Source organism: Delphinus delphis, chromosome 7, assembly GCF_949987515.2.
Source record: "Delphinus delphis chromosome 7, mDelDel1.2, whole genome shotgun sequence".
NCBI lineage: Eukaryota > Metazoa > Chordata > Mammalia > Artiodactyla > Delphinidae > Delphinus > Delphinus delphis.
Genome location: NC_082689.1, coordinates 25,282,362 through 25,305,354, shown reverse-complemented (window position 1 = coordinate 25,305,354; position 22,993 = coordinate 25,282,362). Strand labels below are relative to the sequence as shown.

General features: G+C 34.3%; 1 protein-coding gene across 1 annotated transcript in view; it reads right to left on the bottom strand.

The window, feature by feature from the left end:
* Nucleotides 1–22,993, bottom strand: part of ERBB4 (erb-b2 receptor tyrosine kinase 4) — a 1,108,236-nt gene that overhangs the window by 249,779 nt on the left and 835,464 nt on the right. The window contains exons 14-16 of the mRNA XM_060016164.1: nt 21,886–21,979; nt 15,738–15,892; nt 8,360–8,434 (exon numbers count right to left, since the gene is read on the bottom strand). Of these exons, the coding sequence (XP_059872147.1) occupies nt 8,360–8,434; nt 15,738–15,892; nt 21,886–21,979 (324 nt within the window). The remainder of the gene's footprint in view (nt 1–8,359; nt 8,435–15,737; nt 15,893–21,885; nt 21,980–22,993) is intronic.

Below are 22,993 nucleotides of genomic sequence, written 5' to 3'. Positions count from 1 at the left end.
TCAGAAATTAATAATTACAAACACCATAATTTCTATGCTGTAGCAAGATGCTTATGCGAAAGAGTGAAAAAGGATTCATAATGGTTCCCTCGATCCACTGAATTTTTGCTCTGACACTTAACTAGTATAATAAACATCTCCCCAGTTCAATAATGCTATCTTTAGATTTTCTATTACAGTTCTAAAGTCAATGCTCTTAAAATCTCTTTTGACTTTCAACCTTAACTATGACTTCTGGTCACATTTTTACACTCAGTGGTTTTGAGTTTAATATTAATGTTTCCAGGATCTGTAAAAGCTTTGTAACAATGTGTGGGCATTTTGGTATCATTATAAAAGCCGCTCATGCAACCTTGTGCCACTAAATACTTTTGTTTAAAATAACCACTTGAACTGTATGAACAGGAATTAACAACAACTGATCTGAGATGTTTTACTCTTGCCTTATGCTTCTTTGACAATTTTGGTATTTTATGCGTACTGGGAAGTGTGGGACCCAAATCAGCTGGAAAAGAAGAAATTCACACACTCTCCTTCACCTCTTCGAATGCTCTTTAATTCAAAAGTAAATTTAGTGTCTAGAACATGGTGAACTAAGGATAGACTTATAATAAAAAGCCTGTGTGCTTTTATTTATTGTATTTAGGGATCATATCACAACTGTCACTCAAATAAGGTAACTATCTACAGGCAGCTTTGACCGTTCGATTTGGACATAAGAATTAAGTTCCTTGGGGGCAAAACAAAGAAAAAGGATTGTGCCATTTGTGAAAGTGGTGCCAACAATATCACATCATCTCTCTCATATATCACACATGGGTCACATTGCTAAAGAATAAGCCGTTATGTGACCTCTTAGGTAATAACCGCTATATCGTAAAGTAAAAGTGTGACACAGGCATTAAAATGCGACAGGAATATAAAACGTTTCAAATATCTGGCTATATGAGATTTAGGGAGTTAAACTAAGTTCAATTACCTTATTTCATATTGTGAAGCATTCAGGATAATTGAGTTGAAACAAACAGCCAGATTAAAATGCTTGAACATATATCTAGTAGTTGTTATAATTTCTGTCACAAATTCAATAAAAATTATTAGTTTACAGTCTGAATTGCTAGCTAACAAAAAAATGCTTTGCCAAATAGAGACTTTGCTTGCTGAGATGAACAAGTTTAGTCTCTAATGGAGTAAGGATTTTAAAAAAGCTTTGGAGATATGTTTGACAAAGAAACTAAAATAGAATAGAATCTAATACATTGTTTATCAGAATCTATATGAAAACAGCATATATGCAAGCTAAAATAAATCGCATACAAAAAATAATATTAATAATAAACTTTTTGAACATATTTCTTCATAAGATCCTTGATTGGGAAGGAAGAGCATCAAAGCTAAATTCTATTTTTAAGGCATTTATTTCAGATAAGGAAAGAATGGAGACGTTTCAAAATATCAAGTATTATTTTCACTATAAGTAGCATATTCTAGGAGGCTACAGGTAAAAAAAAAATTCTATACTGTCCTATCCAATCTTCCTAGAAGAAATTCCAGCAGCAGCCTGTAAGGTAAATCGAGTGTGGAAAACCAATTCACAAATTGCAGGCTCGGGAAAGAATAACACTGCTTAGAAAATGAAAGTCGATCAAGATTGGAAACATTTCACCTGTTTTCATTTAAATCTTCAATTTCTTTTCCTGCTGGTTTAGGAAATAGAATATAGCATAATGGGGCAGTAGGGAGTATGAACTCTAAATATCTTGAAATGGCCACATTGACACGCTCAATGTAATTTTCTGTAACTAAAAAAAAAACTAGGCTTTGGATTATCTCCCAGTTAAAGCATGGTTTATGAAACTTAAAACATTATTTTATATAAAGTTTTGTCCTCCTATTATGTAACATTTATTTTAATCAATTCAGACAGAAGCTTAAAGAAAACTGTGATGGAATTTAAAAATGGAAAATGATCTGAATATTACTAGACTAGTCACCTGCTTTCAATTAAATATATACCCACCCCATTTCAGAGAGGTAAGCATTTACTGCAATAGTAAGGACCTGAAAAAGGAGGTACCTGTTACTTTTACTTCTCACCCAATCCATGTCAAAATGCTCTATGGTCATAAATACTTTTCCAAAGTGTCCAAGCTAAATCTTTCATGTAAATTCCAAATTGCCTTATAAACAGCCTCTGGCAAGTCAATCAAATCTAACAAGTCAATACAATTGAAGAACAGAGTCACATTGCTTTAAATTTAAGTTCAAAACAGGTATTAATTAAAGATATCTAGAGTTTTCTGAAAGGAACAATTAGTTACCTACTACCAATTCTTTGAGATCATTATACTTAGAAGTGTGATATAAAGTTTAAGTACTTAAAGCCTGAGAAATTTTGATATGTTAATTCCATAGCCATTGAACTATTGGATTAATGCCCTGATATAAAATACTAATAGAACACAACATCATGAGATTTTTAAAAAGACTGTTTTGCTAATATTTCAACTAGAGTAATAAATATCACCAGTGAACATATACTAGATAATGGCTCCTTTGCGTTATCTCATTTAATCTTCACACCAATGTTATGAGGTATAAGGATTCTCATTTTAAATATTACCATTATTGTCCCCATTTTACAGATAAAAAATATTGTAGAGTCAACACTTGAACTCAGGCTTTCACATTCAAGAACCTCTGCTCTTTATGGTCACCTATTTATGACAAAACTCATCTGAATTAGGTGTATTAGTCTGAGACTATACGGAATGGCCTGGGAATCTATGCAAGCAAGAGGACTGAAAATTCCCAAACCACTTTTTTTAAATGTTGCAAATATTAGATCTATAAGATACACTATGATTCTGAGTTATATAACCTCAATTACTATCATTGAAAACCACAAGTCACCCATCACTATGGTTTTAACTCTTTCTCTGTCTCTGCATATGCCTCTGCCTATGACCTACTGCCATTGGTACCAGTGGCCCTCGCTATGACAGTGATTCTCAAGATGAAGAAAGAAATGTCCTCCCTTCCTTCAAAGGACTATCAAAGAGGTAGAGGGACATATCAAAGCTCCCTGGGTGACTCTGAGAGACTTCCCTCCCCCTAGAGGGATATGTTCCTCCATCCTCAACGTTTAAAATATTTGATATCTAGAGAAATAATAAGTAATAGCATTTAATGAGTGATTAATTTAAACCAGGCACTGTTTTATAGACTCATTCAATCTTCATAGCCAATTTATGAATGATATTAATATTCCTATTGTATAATGAAGAAAGTGAAGCTCAGATAATATAAGGAACTTCCCTAAGGTCACACATCTAAAAAATGGTAGAACCTGACTTTGAACTCAGAAAATTGAATTCCAAAGACAGCACACTTCACCACCATACTACATCGCCTCTCGTTAATTGGCTGTGATAATTATTAAAAAATCATCAAAACAAATGTGAAAACATGCTTCAAAGTGATAGTACAGTGACTCAACCAAAGGCTCAAGGAGGAAAAAATATTTCATGTATATAGGAACAATCTAAAATAGACACTAGCTTATAAAACTGCAGTTTGGGCCTTAGGTTCTCTTACCCTCCCTCTTTCTCTCTCTGTCTCTCTCTTATTGATTTTTTTTCCCATAATTTGACCTTGCTCTGAACGACTGTACTAACTGGTCTTGATTATGCCCAAATGCCAAAGTGCCACTGTTGTATAAGTCAATTAACTCTATCACATTCCTTTTTTTTTTTTAGAGTTTAATTCTCTATCTACTTTATTAAAATAATTTGTTAATAAGACATATCACTCATTTGACTGTTTTAAAAACATTTAAAGGCAAAATACCATATAACTGAAACAAAAACTACAACTAAATTACATGACAGATGAGTCTCATAAATATAATATTTAGCAAAAGAAGCCAGATGTAAAGAGGACATAGTGTATGATTCAATTTATACAAAGTACAAAAACAGGCAAACTGACCTATGTTGTTAGCATTCAAGGCAGTTGTTACCCTCAGAATGGAGCACAAGAAGTGTTTCTCGTTCTGATACTATTCTCTTTCTTGATCTGGCTGATGATTACATAAATGTTTCATTTGGAGAAATTCACTGAGCTTTACACTTATGTTTTATGTATTTTTACACTATATATGTTATATTTCAATCAAAACTTTACATGAAAAGGCAGTGCTTTATCCAAAACAGTTGCTTTGCTAATTGTAATTTAGCACTACTTTCTCTCTTCCAAAAGATACAATTAACTTGTTTCATAAAGAAAGCTAACAATATTTCCACATAACATTGTAAAGTTACTATTTTCCTAAATATGAGATGTTTTAAAAGTCAAATTTATTGAGGTATAATTTATATACAGTACAATTCATTTTTTTAAACTGAATGACCATTTTTGACAAGCCCATACATTTGTGCAACCATCACCACTATCAAGATACAGAACAGTTCCTTCATCTCCTCAAATTTCCTTATGACCTTTTGTTGTCCAACTCATCTCCCACCTCCCAGTTCCTGGCAATACGGATCGACTTCTGTCTCCATAGTTCTTCCTTTCCAAGAATGCCTTATAAATGGAATCCTATACTATGTATTCTTTTAAGTCTAGCTTCTTTCATTTAGCTTAATGTTTTTATTTTTTAATAGATCTTTATTGGAGTATAATTGCTTCATAACACTGTGTTAGTTAATGTTGCATAACAAAGTGAATCAGCCATATGCATACACATGTCCCCATATTGCTTCCCTCTTGAGCCTCCCTCCCACCCTCCCTATCCCACCCCTCTAGGTTGTGGCAAAGCACCAAGCTGATCTCCTGTGCCATGCTGCTGCTTCCCACTAGCTAAATATTTTACATGGTAGTGTATATATGTCACTGCTACTCTCACTTCGCCCCAGCTTTGCCCTCCCACCCCACCCCATGTCCTCAAGTCCATTTTCTATGTCTACCTCTTTATTCCTGCCCTGCAACTAGGTTCATCAGTACCATTTTTTTTTTTTTTTAGATTCCATACATATGTGTTAGCATACAGTACTTGTTTTTCTCTTTCTGACTTACTTCACTCTGTATGACAGACTCTAAGTCCATCCACCTCACTACAAATAACTCAATTTCATTTCTTTTTATGGCTGAGTAATATTCCATTGTATATATGTGCCACATCTTCTTTATCCATTCATCTGTCGATGGACATTTAGGTTGGTACCATGTCCTGGCTATTGTAAATAGTGCTGCAATGAACATTGTGGTACATGTCTCTTTTTGAATTATGGTTTTCTTAGGGTATATGTCCAGTAGTGGGATTGCTGGGTCATATGGTAGTTCTATTTTTAGTTTTTTAAGGACCTCCATACTTTTTCCCATAGTGGTTGTATCAATTTACATTCCCACTTATTTTTATATTCTTCCTAACCTATCTATTAGTTTCCTAGTCTAATTTTATTTTTTACTTTGTTACTGCTTTTTTTTTTTTTTTTCTTTTGCTGCCTCAGGCAGCTTGTGGGATATTGGTTCACGAGCCCGGGGTCAGGCCGAAGTTCCTGCACTGGAAGCTCCGAGTCTGAACAACTGGCCTCACAGAGAACCTCAGACCCCAGGGAATATTCATCGGAGTGAGGTCTCATGGATTTACTCATCTCAGCACCAAGACCCAGCTCTACCCAACAGCCTATAAACCCCAGTGTTGGAAGCCTCAGGCCAAACAACCAGTAAGACAGGAACACAATCTCACTCATTAAAAAAAAAAAAAAAATGAGATGGCAAAAAAATATGTCACAGATGAAGGAGCAAGGTAAAAACCTACAAGACCAAATAAATGAAGAGGAAATAGGCAGTCTACCTGAAAAAGAATTCAGAGTAATGATAGTAAAGAAGACCCAGAATCTTGGAAATGGAATGGAGGCATGGACTGAGAAAATACAAGAAATGTTTAACAAAAATCTAGATGAACTACAGAATAAATAAACAGAGATGAACAACACAATAACGGAAATGAAAAATACACTAGAAGGAATCAATAACAGAATAACTGAGGCAGAAGAACTAATAAGTGAGCTGGAAGACAAAATGGTGGAAATAACTGCCGAGGAGCAGAATAAAGAAAAAGGAATGAAAAGAACCGAGGACATTCTCAGAGACCTCTGGGACAACACTAAATGCACCAACATTCGAATTATAGGGGTCCCAGAAGAAGAAGAGAAAAAGAAAGGGTCTGAGAAAATAGTTGAAGAGATTATAGTGGAAAATTTCCCTAACATGGGAAAGGAAATAGTCACCCAAGTCCAGGAAGCACAGAGAGTCCCATACAGATAAACTCTAGGAAAAACACACCAAGACACATATTAATCAAACTAACAAAAATTAAATTCAAAGAAAAAATATTAAAAGCAGCGAGGGAAAAACAAAATATAACATACAAAGGAATCCCCATAAGGTTATCAGCTGATTTTTCAGCAGAAACTCTGCAAGCCAGAAGTGAGTGGCAGGATATAATTAAAGTGATGAAAGGGAAAAACCTACAACCAAGATTACTCTAACCAGCAAGGATCTCATTCAGATTCGATGAAGAAGTCATCAGACAAGCAAAAGCTAAGAGAATTCAGCACCACCAAACCAGCTTTACAACAAATGCTAAAGAAACTTCTCTAGGTAGGAAACACAAGAGAAGAAAAAGACCCACAAAAACAAACCCAGAACAATTAAGAAAATGGTAAGAGGGACATGCATATCAATAATAACCTTAAATATAAATGGATTAAATGCCCCAACCAAAAGACACAGACCGGCTGAATGGATACAAAAACAAGACCCATATATATGCTGTCTACAAGAGACCCACTTCGCACCTAGGGACACATACAGACTGAAAGTGAGGGGATGGAAAAAAGATATTCCATGCAAATGGAAATCAGAAGAAAGCTGGAGTAGCAATACTTGTATCAGGTAAAATGGACTTTAAAATAAAGACTGTTACAAGAGATAAGGAGGGACACTACATAATGATCAAAGGATCAATCCAAGAAGAAGATACAACAATTATAAATGCTTATGCACCCAACATAGGAGCATCTCAATACATAAGGCAAATGCTAACAACCATGAAAGGAGAAATCGACAGCAACACAATAATAGTAGGGGACTTTAACACACCACTTACACAAATGGACAGATCATCCAAACAGAAAATTAATAAGGAAACACAAGCTTTAAATGACACAATAGACCAGATCTAATTGATATTTATAGAACATTCCACCCAAAAGTGGCAGAATTCACTTTCTTCTCAAGTGCACATGGAACATTCTCCAGGATAGATCACATCTTGGGTCACAAATTAAGCCTCCGAAAATTTAAGAAAATTGATATTGTATCAAGCATCTTTTCTGCCCACAACGCTATGAGATTGGAAACCAATTACAGGAAAAAAACTGTAAAAAACACAAATACATGGAAGCTAAACAGTGTGCTACTAAATAACCAAGAGATCACTGAAGAAATCAAAGAAGAAATTAAAAAATACACAGAAACAAATGACAATGAAAATACGATGGCCCAAAACCTATGGGACACAGCAAAAGCATTTCTAAGAGGGACGTTTATAGCAATACAGTCTTACATCAAGAAACAAGAAAAATCTCAAATAAACAATCTAACACTACACTTAGCTTAATGTTTTTGAGATCCATCCATGTTTTGTGTAAGTCAGCAGTTTGTTCCTTTCTGTTGCTGAGTAATGTTACAATGTACAGATATACCACAGTTAAAAAACATTTGAGTAATTTCCAGGTTCTGGTGATTTTGAATAAAACCACTACAAACATTTATGTATAGGTTTTTGTATAAACATTAGTGAAATATTCTGTTTTTTAATTCTAACTTGTAATTTCACCTGCACAAAATATTTTCTACACTGCCTTTAGTCTATAGTAATGCTTATGCCTAGGGAATATACCAACCAGTTCAAAATAACATAAAATCAGAAATTGAATCAAGTAACAAACACCTGCAAATTCTGCAAATTACACTCTTAAAAATATTTTTTGCAAGCATCTACATAATTAAGAATATAAATACTATTAAAGCTCTAGATTAATATTTAAAATATTGTTTAAATTTTACAAAATTAAAAATCAATGATATTACTAATTTGGATTCTACAGTCATAATGAAAAAAGGAAGAAGAGGTAAGAAATGTGGCTTGAAAAGTAAAGGGTTACATGCCTCTTTCACAACTCCCTGATTTAACGTATTATAAATTTCACCCAACTGGTTAGTACTTTTTATCCATGATAACGGGGAAAGGATTTGAGTGACAAAATGGAAACATGGTAGATGTTACCTAGCATGTTGTGGTAAAGTGGAATGGCCCGTCCAAAGGTAGTAAATGCAGTCATGACTAGTAGGACCGCTACACCTGCAGGCAATTACAGAACAGAAAACATCATTCTCCATTCACAGTGGCATGCACACACATGCACCAGTGCTCACACATGGAGCCTTGGAGGAAGAACATGGGAAGCAAGCACACCAAGTACCTATCCATCAGGCCGATGCAGTCTTCAATACTTGAGCCTATGCACCTGCAGAAGATCCAAATTTTAAAAATACAAGGAAAGAAAAATTAGTCATTTTTAAAAAGAAGATATAAGACAAATACCGATGGTGTCAAACTCTTAATTATTGTTAATAGACAATTTTTGAATATCATGGATTTAAAGCTAGTGAGAAGGTTACTGTACTTGATGGATACCCAGAAATAAATTGTAAATACTACACAAATGGAATACAAAGAAACAAGTCCACAGTAAAGGAAACTGTACTCTGTTTCTGTGGATAATTTCCAAGCACATATTGCTCATTTCTAATACTTTACATTCATTTGAATCATTGGTGATATTATGTCTTGATGAATAACTTGATATTTCAATGGCTATAATTGGTTTCATGTATACAGTTTCTTCTAAAAGGCTTTAAGCTGAAGTAAAAAACAGAATCAATAAAAAAGAAAACATGAGCTATTCAATATAATATAATAACCTGACACTTAATACTTATTATTAAAGATTGATTTTAGCAGAAAATGAGTTAATGTGCTTTAACGTTATTCTCATGGATACTTTACACAATCACATTATTCTATTCCTTGGTTGTGACTGTCTTTAAAACATACTTATGTTTAAACATGAATTCATTTAACAAGCAAAATAACTGGCTTCACCATACTGCAGTTTATCTTGATACTTGCTTTTAAAAAATCAGTGCCATAACAGTCAAGTGAAAACAGGTTTTTAAACTGCCATAATATCTAACTCAAACAATAAAAAATAAGTAAATACTCCCCAAGGAAATGAATAACTTGAGACTCAGGTAAGTAAAGAATCCACAGAGGTTAACATTTAAGTAAAATTATATAAGTACACAGAATTCTGATTTTGATATTTCTTCCATCTACCAATAAATTTGAATTGTATTTCTTTCCCTTTTCTCTCATTAAACACATATAGCTGCAGTGCAGTATCAAGATTCCTTGTACAGCTATGATTTATTGAACTGTCTAATTCTTCTGGTAATATTTTTTCCAAATTCTAATTTCTAAAACTGAAAAAGAAGTTGAAGTTAAAATCATTATGTAATGAGGTAATAAGGTGCTCTTGTATAAGGCCAGACTGTCCATTATATCTTTAGAAAACTCTGTAACACGTAAATAAATATAACTATGTATAATAATAATTAAGTCACTATTTTCCTCCTTCATCAGTATAAGTTATAATATTCCTACTAGGTGGAAAATTATTTTTCTTTTGAGGATTGGCTTTGAGTGGCTTAGAAAAATATTAATGTACAGAAATACATGAAATACACTGTGAAAAAAGCTTTTAAAAAAAAGCAAATAAGAAATTTAAATAAAAATATAGAGCACATAGCATTGAATTGGTTCCAAAATTCATAATCAAAACCATTTCTAAAAATAAAAAACAATTAGTATAAAAGTTTGCAAATTGTCTTATATGGTTTTCTTCTATTCCAAAGGACTTATTTTTTTCTAGTTTCCAGTTATACCTTCTTCAAAATGCTTTCTTAAAATACAGTAGTGCCATTTTTGTAGAATTAATAGTCTACTTCTTACTTCCAAATGATAATCTGAAAGCTATGGTTAGTTTGTAATATGTATTTATTATAACCTTTGAAAGATAAATGTATTTGAAAGTAAGCTTTAACTTGAGGGGAAAGTTAAAGAGTGAATAATGAAAGATTTTCATTCATCCATTAAAAAAAAAAAAACTCCGTCACATGCCTACTAAGTGTTCCTACTATTCTAGGAGCTGGGGGGAGAAAAAAGATGAATTAGACATTTTCCTATTTTTAATGAGCTCAAACTTTAATGAAGGAGACAGATGCATAAACATATGTGTATTGTACAATACGATAAATATAATGAGGAATACGAACCAGTGACTTAGGAGAGTGTGGAGGAGGGACACAGAGTTTCAGAAGGTTGGGGTCACACCCTCGGAGAAGTTAGAAAACTGAAGTTCAGAGTTCAGAGTCCTGATAACCAGGATTGGGGTGGCAATAATTTCTAAGGGGTAAGAAACAGCAGGAGCAAAAGCATCGATCTGAGGAAGGGTAGAGAGTATACGAACAGCTACAAATAATTCTGAATAGTTAGAGAACAACATTATGAGGCAACAGGGAGAAGGAAAAAAAGAAGCTAGATCACTAGAAAGGAACCAGAACTGAAGACTGCCTGCTTAGGAACAAACAATGGGAAACCACCGCAGGGTTTTAAAGAAGTTGTGAAATTGCTAGATGTGTGTTATACATTGATCTCTTTGCCCACTGAAGGCTAATCAGCTGGGAGCCAGACAGATTCCTTTGGCACAGAGACTGTTTTAGTCTCTGTAAGAGATGATGAAGGATTAAACTAGGGAAACAGTAACTAGGATAGAGGCAGAGTTGGATTTAAGGAATACCTTGAAAGGTATGCGGAAAAAAAAAAAAAAAAACAGTAGTTGGTGGCTGATTTGATGATGGAAGAGGAAAGATCAAAGGAGTTAAAGATGACTCATACTTCTAACTTTGAGAATAGTGGTACCATCAGTGAGAGAATGCAAGAGGAGGAATACCTTCCTCTGTGTGTGTGTGTTCCGGAAGCAGGGTTGATAGTTTCAGTCTTAGGTATCTAAAGTTTAGTGTGGTTTTCCTACATCCAGGTAGAAATGTTCCTCAGCATCTGGAAAGATGAGTCTGGTGGAGGGGACAGTGTGGGGGGAGGAGAGGGAAGCAGGAGGCACAGGTACAATGATCCAGTTTTGAAACATCATACAGGAGAAGGCTGAAATCATGTAAGTGGATGTGATGGCTGAAGAAGGATCTATAAAGTGAGAAAAGCAGAGACTGAGACTGAAACTCAAGGAACTCCAATAATTAGTAAATGACATAAGATGAGCTCATAAGCCAGAAACATAGGAAAATATGTTTGAGTAAAATCAATTAATTGCAGTGTCATGGAAGCCAAATCATGAAAAAACTTCAGGAAATGGATGATCATCGATCGTTGTCAAGTGCAAGAGAGGTCTAGTAAAAGAACTACTAAGAGTATGTTAGTTGTCATAGTCAAGGTCACTAGAATTTAGGTTGCTGTGAGTTGAGAAGCAAATTGCAAATAAGAGAATAGAAGCAAGGGAAAAGGGAAGAGCTACTGAGGGGGTGGGGTGTGAGGTCAAGAAAGTTTGTCTAGGAGATTTTGTAGGGTATTTGAGATTTAAAGGTATTTATAAGTAGAGGATAAAACAAGAATGGAAGACAGAATAAGAGTGTGGTCCCATTTTTTCTAAATACAAATCACTGTGTATTTAAAGATGTATATTCTATTTCAACTCTTTGTACTTGACATAAGCCAATAATTAGCACATGCAATTTATATAGATTCAGGAAAATCAAAGAATAATGGAAACATTAAACTTTTGAAGAGTCAAAATCCCAAATAAGAGACTGAATAAAGATGTGAAATAATACAATTCTCTAGATAATTAGTGTTCTAAAGTAGAAACTTTACAGAAAGTTCGGAAAGAGAAACTGTAACATGTTAATATATTAAAAAAACTGGAATTCCAAATATTGAGCTGTGTTTAACATTTGCTTGTACTTACTGATTTATGAACACCTTGATATACCCATACAAGTAACATAGTTGAGATATTTTGACAAGATCTTCTCTGAATTTTGAAATTAAAATGGAAAAATATTTTAAAATTTCATTACAGAAGTTATCGACAATAATTCCACAAGCAGCCCTTCTTTTGTTCTCTCCAGCAATGGAAATTCTTTCATTACATACATTTAAAAATATAAAAAGAATTGATGAGGAAAATATTAAGGCATATAGAAAATTTAATAGTATCAAATCATGATTCTAATATTACTAAAAACTTTTAATGAACTTTTTAAAGATGCCCTATTAAAAATAAATATCCCGGGGCTTCCCTGGTGACACAGTGGTTGAGAGTCTGCCGGCCAATGCAGGGGACACGGGTTCGTGCCCCGGTCCGGGAGGATCCCACATGCCACGGAGCGGCTGGGCGTGTGAGCCATGGCCACTGGGCCTGCGCGTCCGGAGCCTGTGCTCCGCAACGGGAGAGGCCACAGCAGTGAGAGGCCCGCTTACCGCAAAGAAAAAAAAACAAAAAAAATCCCAGTTCACGTCTCCAAACAAAAATTAAATTGACATTCATCATGGACGCAAGTGATATTAGTAAAGAAACTATAATCTTTGCCCTTACGACTACTCAACTGCACACTAAATTTAGTTTACATGTCCTCTTTTAAAATTTCTACCTTGCTAATTTCAAATATGAATATCATTTCTAAGTTTTAAATTCTTGCTAATCATTTCAAAATACAGAGGGATCTCTGATGAAAGGATATAAATTGTAAGAATAAAAATTCACTGGACTGTGACTTCCTAGTGATCAAGAGCTGTGTCTTGCTTATTTCTGAACTTAGCTATCACTGTATCTGATACACAACAGGTGTTCAATATAACAAACTTGAAGAATGAATGAAATGAGAAAGGCTGATAAAATAAAAGTTCTCTAGTCAAGGCAAGAGGAGACAATGTTATTTTTTTTCCTCTAGGAATATTAGTGAGACTCTCCTGATAGGTACTAGCTAAATGGATCACCTATTTTAAAAACATCTAAAGAACTTATTAGAGTCAATACATTTAATGTGCTTTTAGAGTGGTAAAAGGGCTTTTAAGGTATTACATGATAATTTTACTTTCAGATGATCATTAAACAGTATTCAAAGTAAGAACTTCCTTCTGAAAAATGATTTGAAAGACTATTTCCATTAACTTGGTTCCTGAATTATCCAGCTGACATAATATTGGCATATAAAAGAAAAGCTGTTTTCCAAAGTGGAGTTGGCATGGTGAGCTCACGCTTACTGATAGGTCATTTATTATGTATGTTTAGGAATAAAAATAGTCACTTGTCCCATCATCCCTACTGCCCCTATGATCTTCCTAGGGAAAGATTCTATCTCTACATGCTCAATTTGAAAGGAAGGGACTGAATGCATAGAGCACCTCATTGCTTCATTAAAAGGATCTCAAAGCACAGTGTTGCACTGCAGTAGTGTACAGAGGAGGGCTTAAGCATTTAGAAATGCCCAAATCCTAAATTCCATTCTGAGGCTGAGACCACAGAACTCTTAGGAAGTGAGTGAACCTGGACAATGCAGATGCTGTTAGAAAAAGGATGGCAGGAAGATAAATGAAAACAAAGACAAGAAACTGACGGGATTAAGTCAGTCATTACAGAATCCATTTACCTTAGAAGATGCCAGGGAGTACACTAGTCAAATTCTGTCTCACCATCATTCTGCACCAGTGAATTTAAAGTCATCATTTTATTTACTAGGGTTCCCAAGTGATCTGGTCAGGTTTGTTTCCTGTTACACCTTCATCCTCCCTTTTGGTTGACATCCAACTTTTGTTACTGTGGTAAATTGATCTATTCGTTGTCCCTCCTTCTACTTTCCCCCCACTATATATCTTTTCTTTTATTATATAATCATGATTTAAAAGGACTGAGAGGAAGACACACCAGCCACACATCCAGACTATGTACGGCTCTGTGATCTCACTTTCATTTCCCTAATGGCTTTGTTGTAATTAGATTTGCAAAAACAGCAAAAGGTCTCATTTTGAATGGCAACAGCTGTTGACATCAACATTACATTGAATAATGTTTGTTTAATTTTAGATGCAAAACAATAAAACCCTCTTGTGGATGATTATTTTAGCAGGCAACGTTTTCCCTTTCTGTTGCTGACCCTTCTGCTCCAGCAATACCAGTATCTTCATGAAATACCCTTAACTGAAGTGTGCCCAAAACTCGCCAGGGGAGCAGCTTATTCTTTCTAATTTCCTTGAAGCAGAGTGTCTATGTGACTATTTCAGTATCCTCAAACCAGTGAGGTGGCATTAGCTCTTCCAAGCTGAATTTGAATGGCAGCATATTACTTTACCTTTTGAGGATCTGCCACTTCACAGAGTGAATTAAGCTGATTTCTTGACCTGCAGGAAATTGTAGCAGCATCTGCAAATTGATGTCCTCTTGGCAGAAAATGATGTTGCTTGATTAACTTCTTCAATATCCCCTAACAGCCAGCCCTTACTCTGGCAGAAAATCTCTTTATGGAATCTCATACTTTCCTGCCAGATCTAAAGCACCCAAGATGATTCTCCACAAGTGTCTCTGTGTGTTTGTATGTGTGTGTGCACATGTGTGTGGGCACTCACAATGGAGAAGAGGTATTTTGGACAGAAGGAGGACAGAGCATGTGAAACTGCCCTTGATTCTAAATTTATTCCCCTTCTACAGGAAAGAGAAGGAAAAGTCCTTATTAAAAGAGATTTGCTGTCTTTTAAAGAAATAGTTGTTGGGATTTGTTCGATGAAGTGACATTATTTCTTTTATAGTTCAGTGCTTTTCTTCTTTCTGTAATATGTCTTTGTTACTCAACTGTTATCAGTATCAAAAGTAGTCTAATTATTATTCATTTTACAATGCATCCTTTTGAAAAGTAGAAAAATGTGTACCCATCTTTGAATTGTCCTATATCGGTTGAAGAAACACTAGGTTGTAGGTTAACCTATAATAGAATCACTTTCACAAAATGTACTTGTATTTTTATTAAAATACATATCACTAGGTTCCTTTTTTCTGCTTTTGCTTATATTTTGCTGAAGGAGTAATACAAGGCAGCATTTATCAAAAAGAGACCTTCACTTTAAAGTGATTGTAACAACAAAGAAACAGAAACAGAAAATCTCTGTTAAAGATTTATTAAGCGTGAATCTCAAAAGTACAATTACTTGTCTTTTCTGATATCTTTAATCCTCAGTAAAATTTGGAAGAATTTCTACACTCCATACAAAGTATACCTGATACCAGCTTCACGAAGGTGTCAATAGAAGTTACAGGAAAATGTTCAACAGAACTATTTTAGAGGGTATAAATTCGATTCCATAAAGCATTCTTATAGAAAGGAGTTCTCTTAAAATCAACACATTATATAAACATGAATAGAATTTTGCGTGAGCATATTATGTATCCAGTAGACTGTGCCAGGGATAAAATGCATGTATGCACCTCTTGATTAGTAATACGCACATGATTAAGCTTTGGACCAGTAAAGTTGCTTACCCTTGGGTGCAGTTTGGATGGCATGGGTGGCACTCCCGATCCTGATCTGCATACTTGAAAATGAAACTGTTTGCCCCCTGTAAGCCATCTGGACATTTTTCCACACAGTTCGGGCCATCCTTAAAATGGGAGCACTTTGTACAGTTGTCAGGTCCCTGAAGTGTGAAAAAAAAAAATAGAGGAAGAAAACTGGGTGCCATTTCCTCTGGAATGTATTCATCTGGTTTAGTTACTGAGACTTCAGTGGGTGGCCAATCTTCCTCTAGCGAACTGAAGAGCATTTTCAGAAGTACAAATGGGGATGCTGCTATTGTAGCTTTCTGATCAGCAAAACTGTCCAGTGATTTTTCCAGAAGGACATCAGCATTTTCTTTCTGTCATTTATTCCTAGTGAGATTACAGTGCAATGATATTTGATAACAATACATTATTCCTGGAAATATTTTATCACAATCACTGGGAATATGTGAAAATTCTTACTAAGTAGTTAATGAAAATAAGGAAATGATAGGAACTAGGTAACACTGAATTTCATATACAAGTGAGATGTAAACTTTCCTTTGGTAGTACCATGACTATTTGAACAATGAATTTAAATTTTTTCTGTAGTTGAGTTATCAGGAATTAGGTAGTTTAGGCAAATAAATGTTAATTTCTAAGTTACTCTCCAACTCATATCATCTTATGATAATGCTAAAAATCATATCATGTCTATTAATAGGAATTTTAGCAAATAACAGTACAATACTGAGCGCACAATAAAGGCACAATCTGATGAGCAAAAACTTGTACATACAAAAGAAAATTATATGGAGAAACTTACTCAAGAATGAAGGTGATATAAATATGAGCATGATAAATCTACATAAAACTAGCTCACTTCATATATTTATGTTTATAATATCTGTCTAATATGTATAATTATAGTAAGCAGTAACGTGTAAATATATTTAAATGCCATAACAAAAGTAAAAATCTTAAATTCATATTAAATATCTAAAAATTGTACCAAAAAAATGATTTGGACTTGGTGCTGGGGATAGTAAGCATACAAGAAATGATAAGTAGCACATTCTCAAATCAAATTGAGAACATTTTGGTGAAAAATACTATTTCTTTAAAAGATGCCCATATATTTACACATTCAGGTGTTTTAAATAATGATATTACCTACTCAAAATTTACTTTTAGTTCTCCTTTGTGAACATCAAATTGTCTTAGGATTCCTCTTCTCTTTGACTACTTCTTGGAACTTCTTACCTTGACTCTTTTCTCCCCAAAATCTGCTTATATCCACATAGGTTAACAATTAGGACAGGTCACATTGAAGATAATTTAGATAAATAAGATATACTAAGTATAGAGGGAAATATTTAATATTATTAAGTTTATAATTATAAACAATGTGTATTTGGGAGACGAGCAAGCAAACATTTTACAGAGCTATTTATTAGACAGGGCGTGTGGCGATCAGTCTATTCACGGGAGTGTGTTACATCTCTCTATGGATGCTAATCCAAAAGTAGCCAGACATTGCAAGTGGTGATATAAGGCATCAGGAAATCAAGAAATATAATACTTTAAAATTTAAAGATAAAGGCAGCTAAGGAAGAATAGTAGTACAAAGAAGAAAGGGTAATCAGGAAGAGATTTCTGGAAATCCTGAGACTGGTGAGGTTCAATCAAACACCTATCTTACTATTTTGAAGTGAGATTTAGAGTATCTATCTATTATCTATCTATCTATCTACCTATCTATCTATCTATCTAAACAGTTATAGGTATATCTAAATCTCATACTTCTAAATCTCATATATATATGTTTATGTATATAAACATATGTGTATATATATATGTATGTACATATATATGTGTGTATATATATACTTATTTATTCTGTGAAAGAGAATCCCTATTCAACCTGAAGAGTTTGCTGCTGGCAACTTATTTCCTACCAAAAAAGAATACTTCACATGTTTCCAATTTTAACACCTGCTCATGGGTACTTAAGCACATAATACTGTCTATTATACAAAATCATTTACTGTGCAAGTATGCTCAGTGGTATGACATTGTACAAGACAAGAGACAAGCTGATGTCTTCTTGCAGAACACAAGAATAAAACTTACTGTGAGTAAATTAGGCAGTGGTAGTCAGAATTAGGAATTATTTTTCTATAAAATACTTCTAATGTAAAATAATGTCCAGGTAAAATAAGAAGATGTAAAAAATTTATGAAACTAAAATTAAATTCACATTTAATCTTTAGGCAGACTTTAATAGGATAATTTTTTTTGTGCTTCTTTGTTTTTAAGCATCTCTTAACTATTTAATTGTATTATCATGATATGAAATCAAATGTCCTGAGCTGACACAACTAAAAGGTGTCCTGACAAATCTCAAAAGAAATGAAATGTCTGATCCTCTATCTCATTTCCATAATAAAGAGATTTAAAGAAATACATGTTGTCTAATACTTACTCTTTTATCATTATATTCCCAAAGCTTTTAAGAAGCTAGGTACAGCGAATGAACTGATAAATGCAACAACAGAAAAGAGAGATGAAGGCAACATTCTTCCTTATCTCTGATTTTAAGCTACCCTTGGACCCAGTAATCTAGACAGAAAACTAAAGGATAGGCTAAATCCTGAGGGAAACATTTCATTTTTTTTTTTCTCAGTGACAATTGGTATTTTTCTCTGGTAGCCGCTGTAAGAGAGAAAGCCACTATTCACCAGTATCCAATTCTCTTCCACTTCCAGCCTCACAGAATATGGAAATTCCCTCCCACTAGAGGGGAGGTGTGTGTCTCGCTTTGGACAATGAAATTAAGTAAAAGCAATTTATGAGACTGCCAGTGCTAAACTCTCCAGCCTTCTCTTTCCCAGCTGCCATGATGTGGGGATCCCATGCAGATGTAGAGATGCCATAACTTCAAAGCATCCTGGAATGCCAGACCACCACAGGGAGGGGGTCCTGCCTTGGAAAGTTCCCCAGACCTGCAGTGCACTTTACATGAAAAAGGTTTAAACATTTTTCTGTAAGCTACTGCAATATGGGGGTTATTTGTTGTGGCAACACAAGCTCTATTAACCTGGATTTAACAGCTATTTTAGCTTTAACAAAAATTGTGTTTCAAAAATCAGTTTCCCTTGCTCCCCAAAAATCAGTTCCCTTCTCCTATCCCCTCCCTTCTCTTGCTGTCTCTGTGGCTTATATTTTGGTCTCCTTTGACTTTGTCTGATGGCCTTTTCTTTTGTTCTTACATTCCCTCCCTTATCTTTCTTGATAGGACTGTACAGTAATAGTGAAAGTGAGTCAGAAAAGATAAAATTGTAAAGAAAGAAAAGATAGAAAAGAAAAGAAAAAAAAAGAATAAAGTAAAGAAGACCAAGTGCAGACAGATGAGACTATAAAAGCAGAGGCTTGCTTTATTTCAAATCCACCCCTCTCAAGATTATCCTGAATGTCTGTCACATTTAAATAGGATGATACCATCCATTTTACACATGTATATTCCCAGAAAGCATTTTATCCTTATTACTTTATGGACATTGTTGCCTAGGGAAAAATAGTGAAATGAAAAGAGTGTGAAATTTGGAGTCAGAACTTCTATAGTTGAGTCCCAGCTCTGCAGCTTACTGACTTGCTGACTTTTGGAGTAACTTTCTAATCATTACCATGGGTTCAATTTCTTTATATTTTAAATGGAGAATGTGATAGTATGCTTCAGAGGTAATAGTGTTTGACAAATATAAATATTTATCAATTCTTATCATTAGGGAAACATTAACAGTTCAAGAAAATGAGATTTCAGCAGAATAAATCATAAGACCAGGTGTGGAAATTCCAGTTAGCTTTATGACTTCTTCCTCTATCTCATCACTGTATCAGTCTCATGAAGAAGTTTCCTGAACCTCCTGGGTATCCTAAGTGATATATGCCGGTTACTTGGCACACAAAACCACTTCCGTCTTTAGTTTTGATAAACAACATGTAGACCCAGAAACAGGCATATACCTAATATAAATTGTAAAGGCTGAAAACAAGCAACCCCCTAGAGAGAGCAAAGTTTGGGCTATTGCTTGAGCTCAATCCTGGCAGTTTTTCAGATACCATAACCTAAAAGACACTGTGCTCTTACCTGCTTAGCATTTTAAGGCTTACTGATCAAGTCAGTTTTCTTGATTTCATGCTCTGATCTTCCACAAATGAGTGATTCAACTTTACGGAGTTTTTTCTACTTTTGACTTATTGCCTTCTCTAATCTCTAGACATACTCATTTACAATTTTAGCACTGAATAGTGATTTTAAGCATATGGCCCAACAATGTTGTCCTTACAGAATTAAAATGTCTTCACTAAAAACCTGTTTTTTCATTCTTTCTTGGTTATCAAGTAATTTTGAAAATTGCAAGAATATTAATTTTTAGGGCTTTTTAATGTGTATTTTTATAAACTGCCTCAATTCTTTTAAGGAACAAAGGAATGATCAAATAGACTGTAAAAACAAAGAAATCAATAAGCTAGTTATTTACTAGCATACTTTTATACCATAGGAGGCAGCATAAGGAACTGAAAAAGACGGGACTACTCTTGTGGTTTGCCTTGTTCAAAGGAGATGGCCAAATTCTTGGTTATTGTAATTGTACATTTTCAAAGTCTCTTTCTCGGAAAGAGATTTTTTGTTTTTCATTCTATGATGTATGGTTCCTAAATATGCTGGTTTTTAGAGAAGTCTCATAGAGAGAGACAGCTCAACTTACTTTAACAAACCCATTATGGAATTTTACTTCCCTGTGTTTCCTGACATTCTTTACAGAGTCCACATTTCTCATGCTGCAGATTAATTGTATTTTAAATGACTATCCTTAGTGGAAAAAGAAAATAGCTGCATATGCCCTTATCATACTTACTTGGAGATCATTACATATTAAATTGTCTTTTAGACTTTGGTTCTTCAGGCCAAATCATACCACTTCTTTTTCTCAGAGGTCTGGTTTTCCAAGCTTAATCATCCTTTGTGGTAGTCCTCTGAACTGTCCAAGTTTTCCACATCCTTCTTTACAAGAAGTTCCAGAACAGCTCATTGGGGCCTAATGGAAGTTTGGAGGGCTCAATGATAATTTTTTTCTAAGCTAATTAAGTGCTGAATAAGCACTCTGGTAGAAAAATTAATACTATTTAAATTTGAAATGAATTCTTATGGAGCAGTGTTGAGCTCTTGGCTACACCCAAATGTTGGTCCCCAAGTTATTTACTGAATGATGACTCAATACACAAATAAACTGGAAATTTGTCTAAAGAAGGATGAATATGACACTTTGGAATGACAAACTCATACTGACCTCATTATTAAGAAAAAGCCTCATTATTAAGAATGATGGGAACCAAAGGAAGGTCTAGAAAATAATTATCATTTTCTCCACAAGACTAACTTCAAACTATATAAATGTCAACTTATCCATAAAGACTTTCCTGATCCCATAGCCCCTCCTTCAATCATCATAGTTCAGTTTTTCTCTCGGCCATGGTACTTATCACATAGCTTTAGATTTTAGTTTATGAGTGCCTGTTTTCCTCCTTTTTTTCAATTTTCCTTCATAATGCCATTATAGTTAAATGATTAAACACAGGTACGAACGTGTTACAGTTTACCTCAAACACAACATAAACTTTCACATTTACGTATCTTTACATGTTTCCTCATTTCAGATTCTTCTTCACAGCATAGCTGAAACATCACTTTTCTTTGGCTTTCCTTGGTATCTCAATTTCCATCTCAAAGATTTAGTTTCTCCCTCAAATGTATTCATATAAAAATTTATACGTATTTTATCAATTATTTTGCTTCAATAATTATTTGTGTATCTCTCTTTTCAGCCCTGTGCAATCTTCAAGGACAACTCCATATCTTCTTTTTAAATACATTATCTGGGACATAAATATTTAAGAAACTGAAGTTTTAAACACTTTATCTCTACTACTAAGCTGTAAGCCTCTTGGGAGAATGTTGAATGTGATTCCCCATAGCATGCTGTAAATACCTATTCAATGGATGGATAAGTGATAAAGCAATGACCTGACAGACATTCATACATGAAACTAAATAAGCCAACACAACCGTACATGTCTTCAGGCTTACCGGTCCATGGCATGTGAGGATGCCATCTTCCATCTTCTCACACTGGGGGTCACACTCCACACAGATGGAGCCATTCTCAAACTCCCGAAATTCACTGTGAAAACATCAGCAGTATGAGGGAGTGTAAGCAAACAAGCTGTCAACTTAACAAATGAAGTAACAGCTGCTAAAAGTCCTGTTGGCAAAGTAAATTCTAGAGTTTGTTTCTCTAAGTGCCAGGAGCATCAGAATCATTTCCCTGTACATTAATGAGTAAGTTCTCCATTAAGAGAAAAGATAAACTGCAGCCAGATGGCTCTCCCGGCCCTCCATTGGGTTCAACGACAGACTCATTCAGGAAACCTCTCTCTTGTGAGAGGGATTCCAGCAGTCTCAAAAAAAAAAAAAAAAAAAGGAAAAGAAAAAAAAGGAAAAGAAAAAAAAGGATGACTCTTTTGATGACACAGCAGAACCATTTCTGCTAGTTTAAGTAAGTCTGTGCCTGTTTGTCTCTATATAAAATTTTACTCTTGGCTGAAGGCTTATTTTTTAAACTTTGACAGAACTATTGTATTTTTCTTGTTGCTAAGTTACATGAATGTTCCCCATCCTTGTCCTTCAAATCCCAAGATTCTTCCACTTATTTTTAGTGAAACTTCAAAAAACACTTTGATTTTTCTTTTTTTAAAATATCTTTCTTGGAGAATTAGAAAAAATATCTTTTTTATGGTAGATTTTATTTTCTTAGATTATTGATCTAATATAACATCTTTTTCAGTTTAAATTCTTTTTGAAGAATTCTATATGATATAAAATAAAAAATAGTTGAATGGTAACATTTTAAAACTTTCTAATTAAAATGTGGGAGGATGGTCATCACTTCCCCAAACCTCACATTTTGTGGCTATTTGAATATTAAATTTACCAGTATATAAGTTTTCCAATTAATATCTATCCTAAAAGTTTTCATTTCAATAATTGGGTATCAGTCATGTACAATATGTTTAAAACACACTATATCCACTAACGTGTGAGAGGATGAGGTACTGGGTATAAACAATTTAGAATTTCAGTTATGAGTCATTAACAAAACGACTAAATATTTATAGCTACTTCATTATTTTGTGCC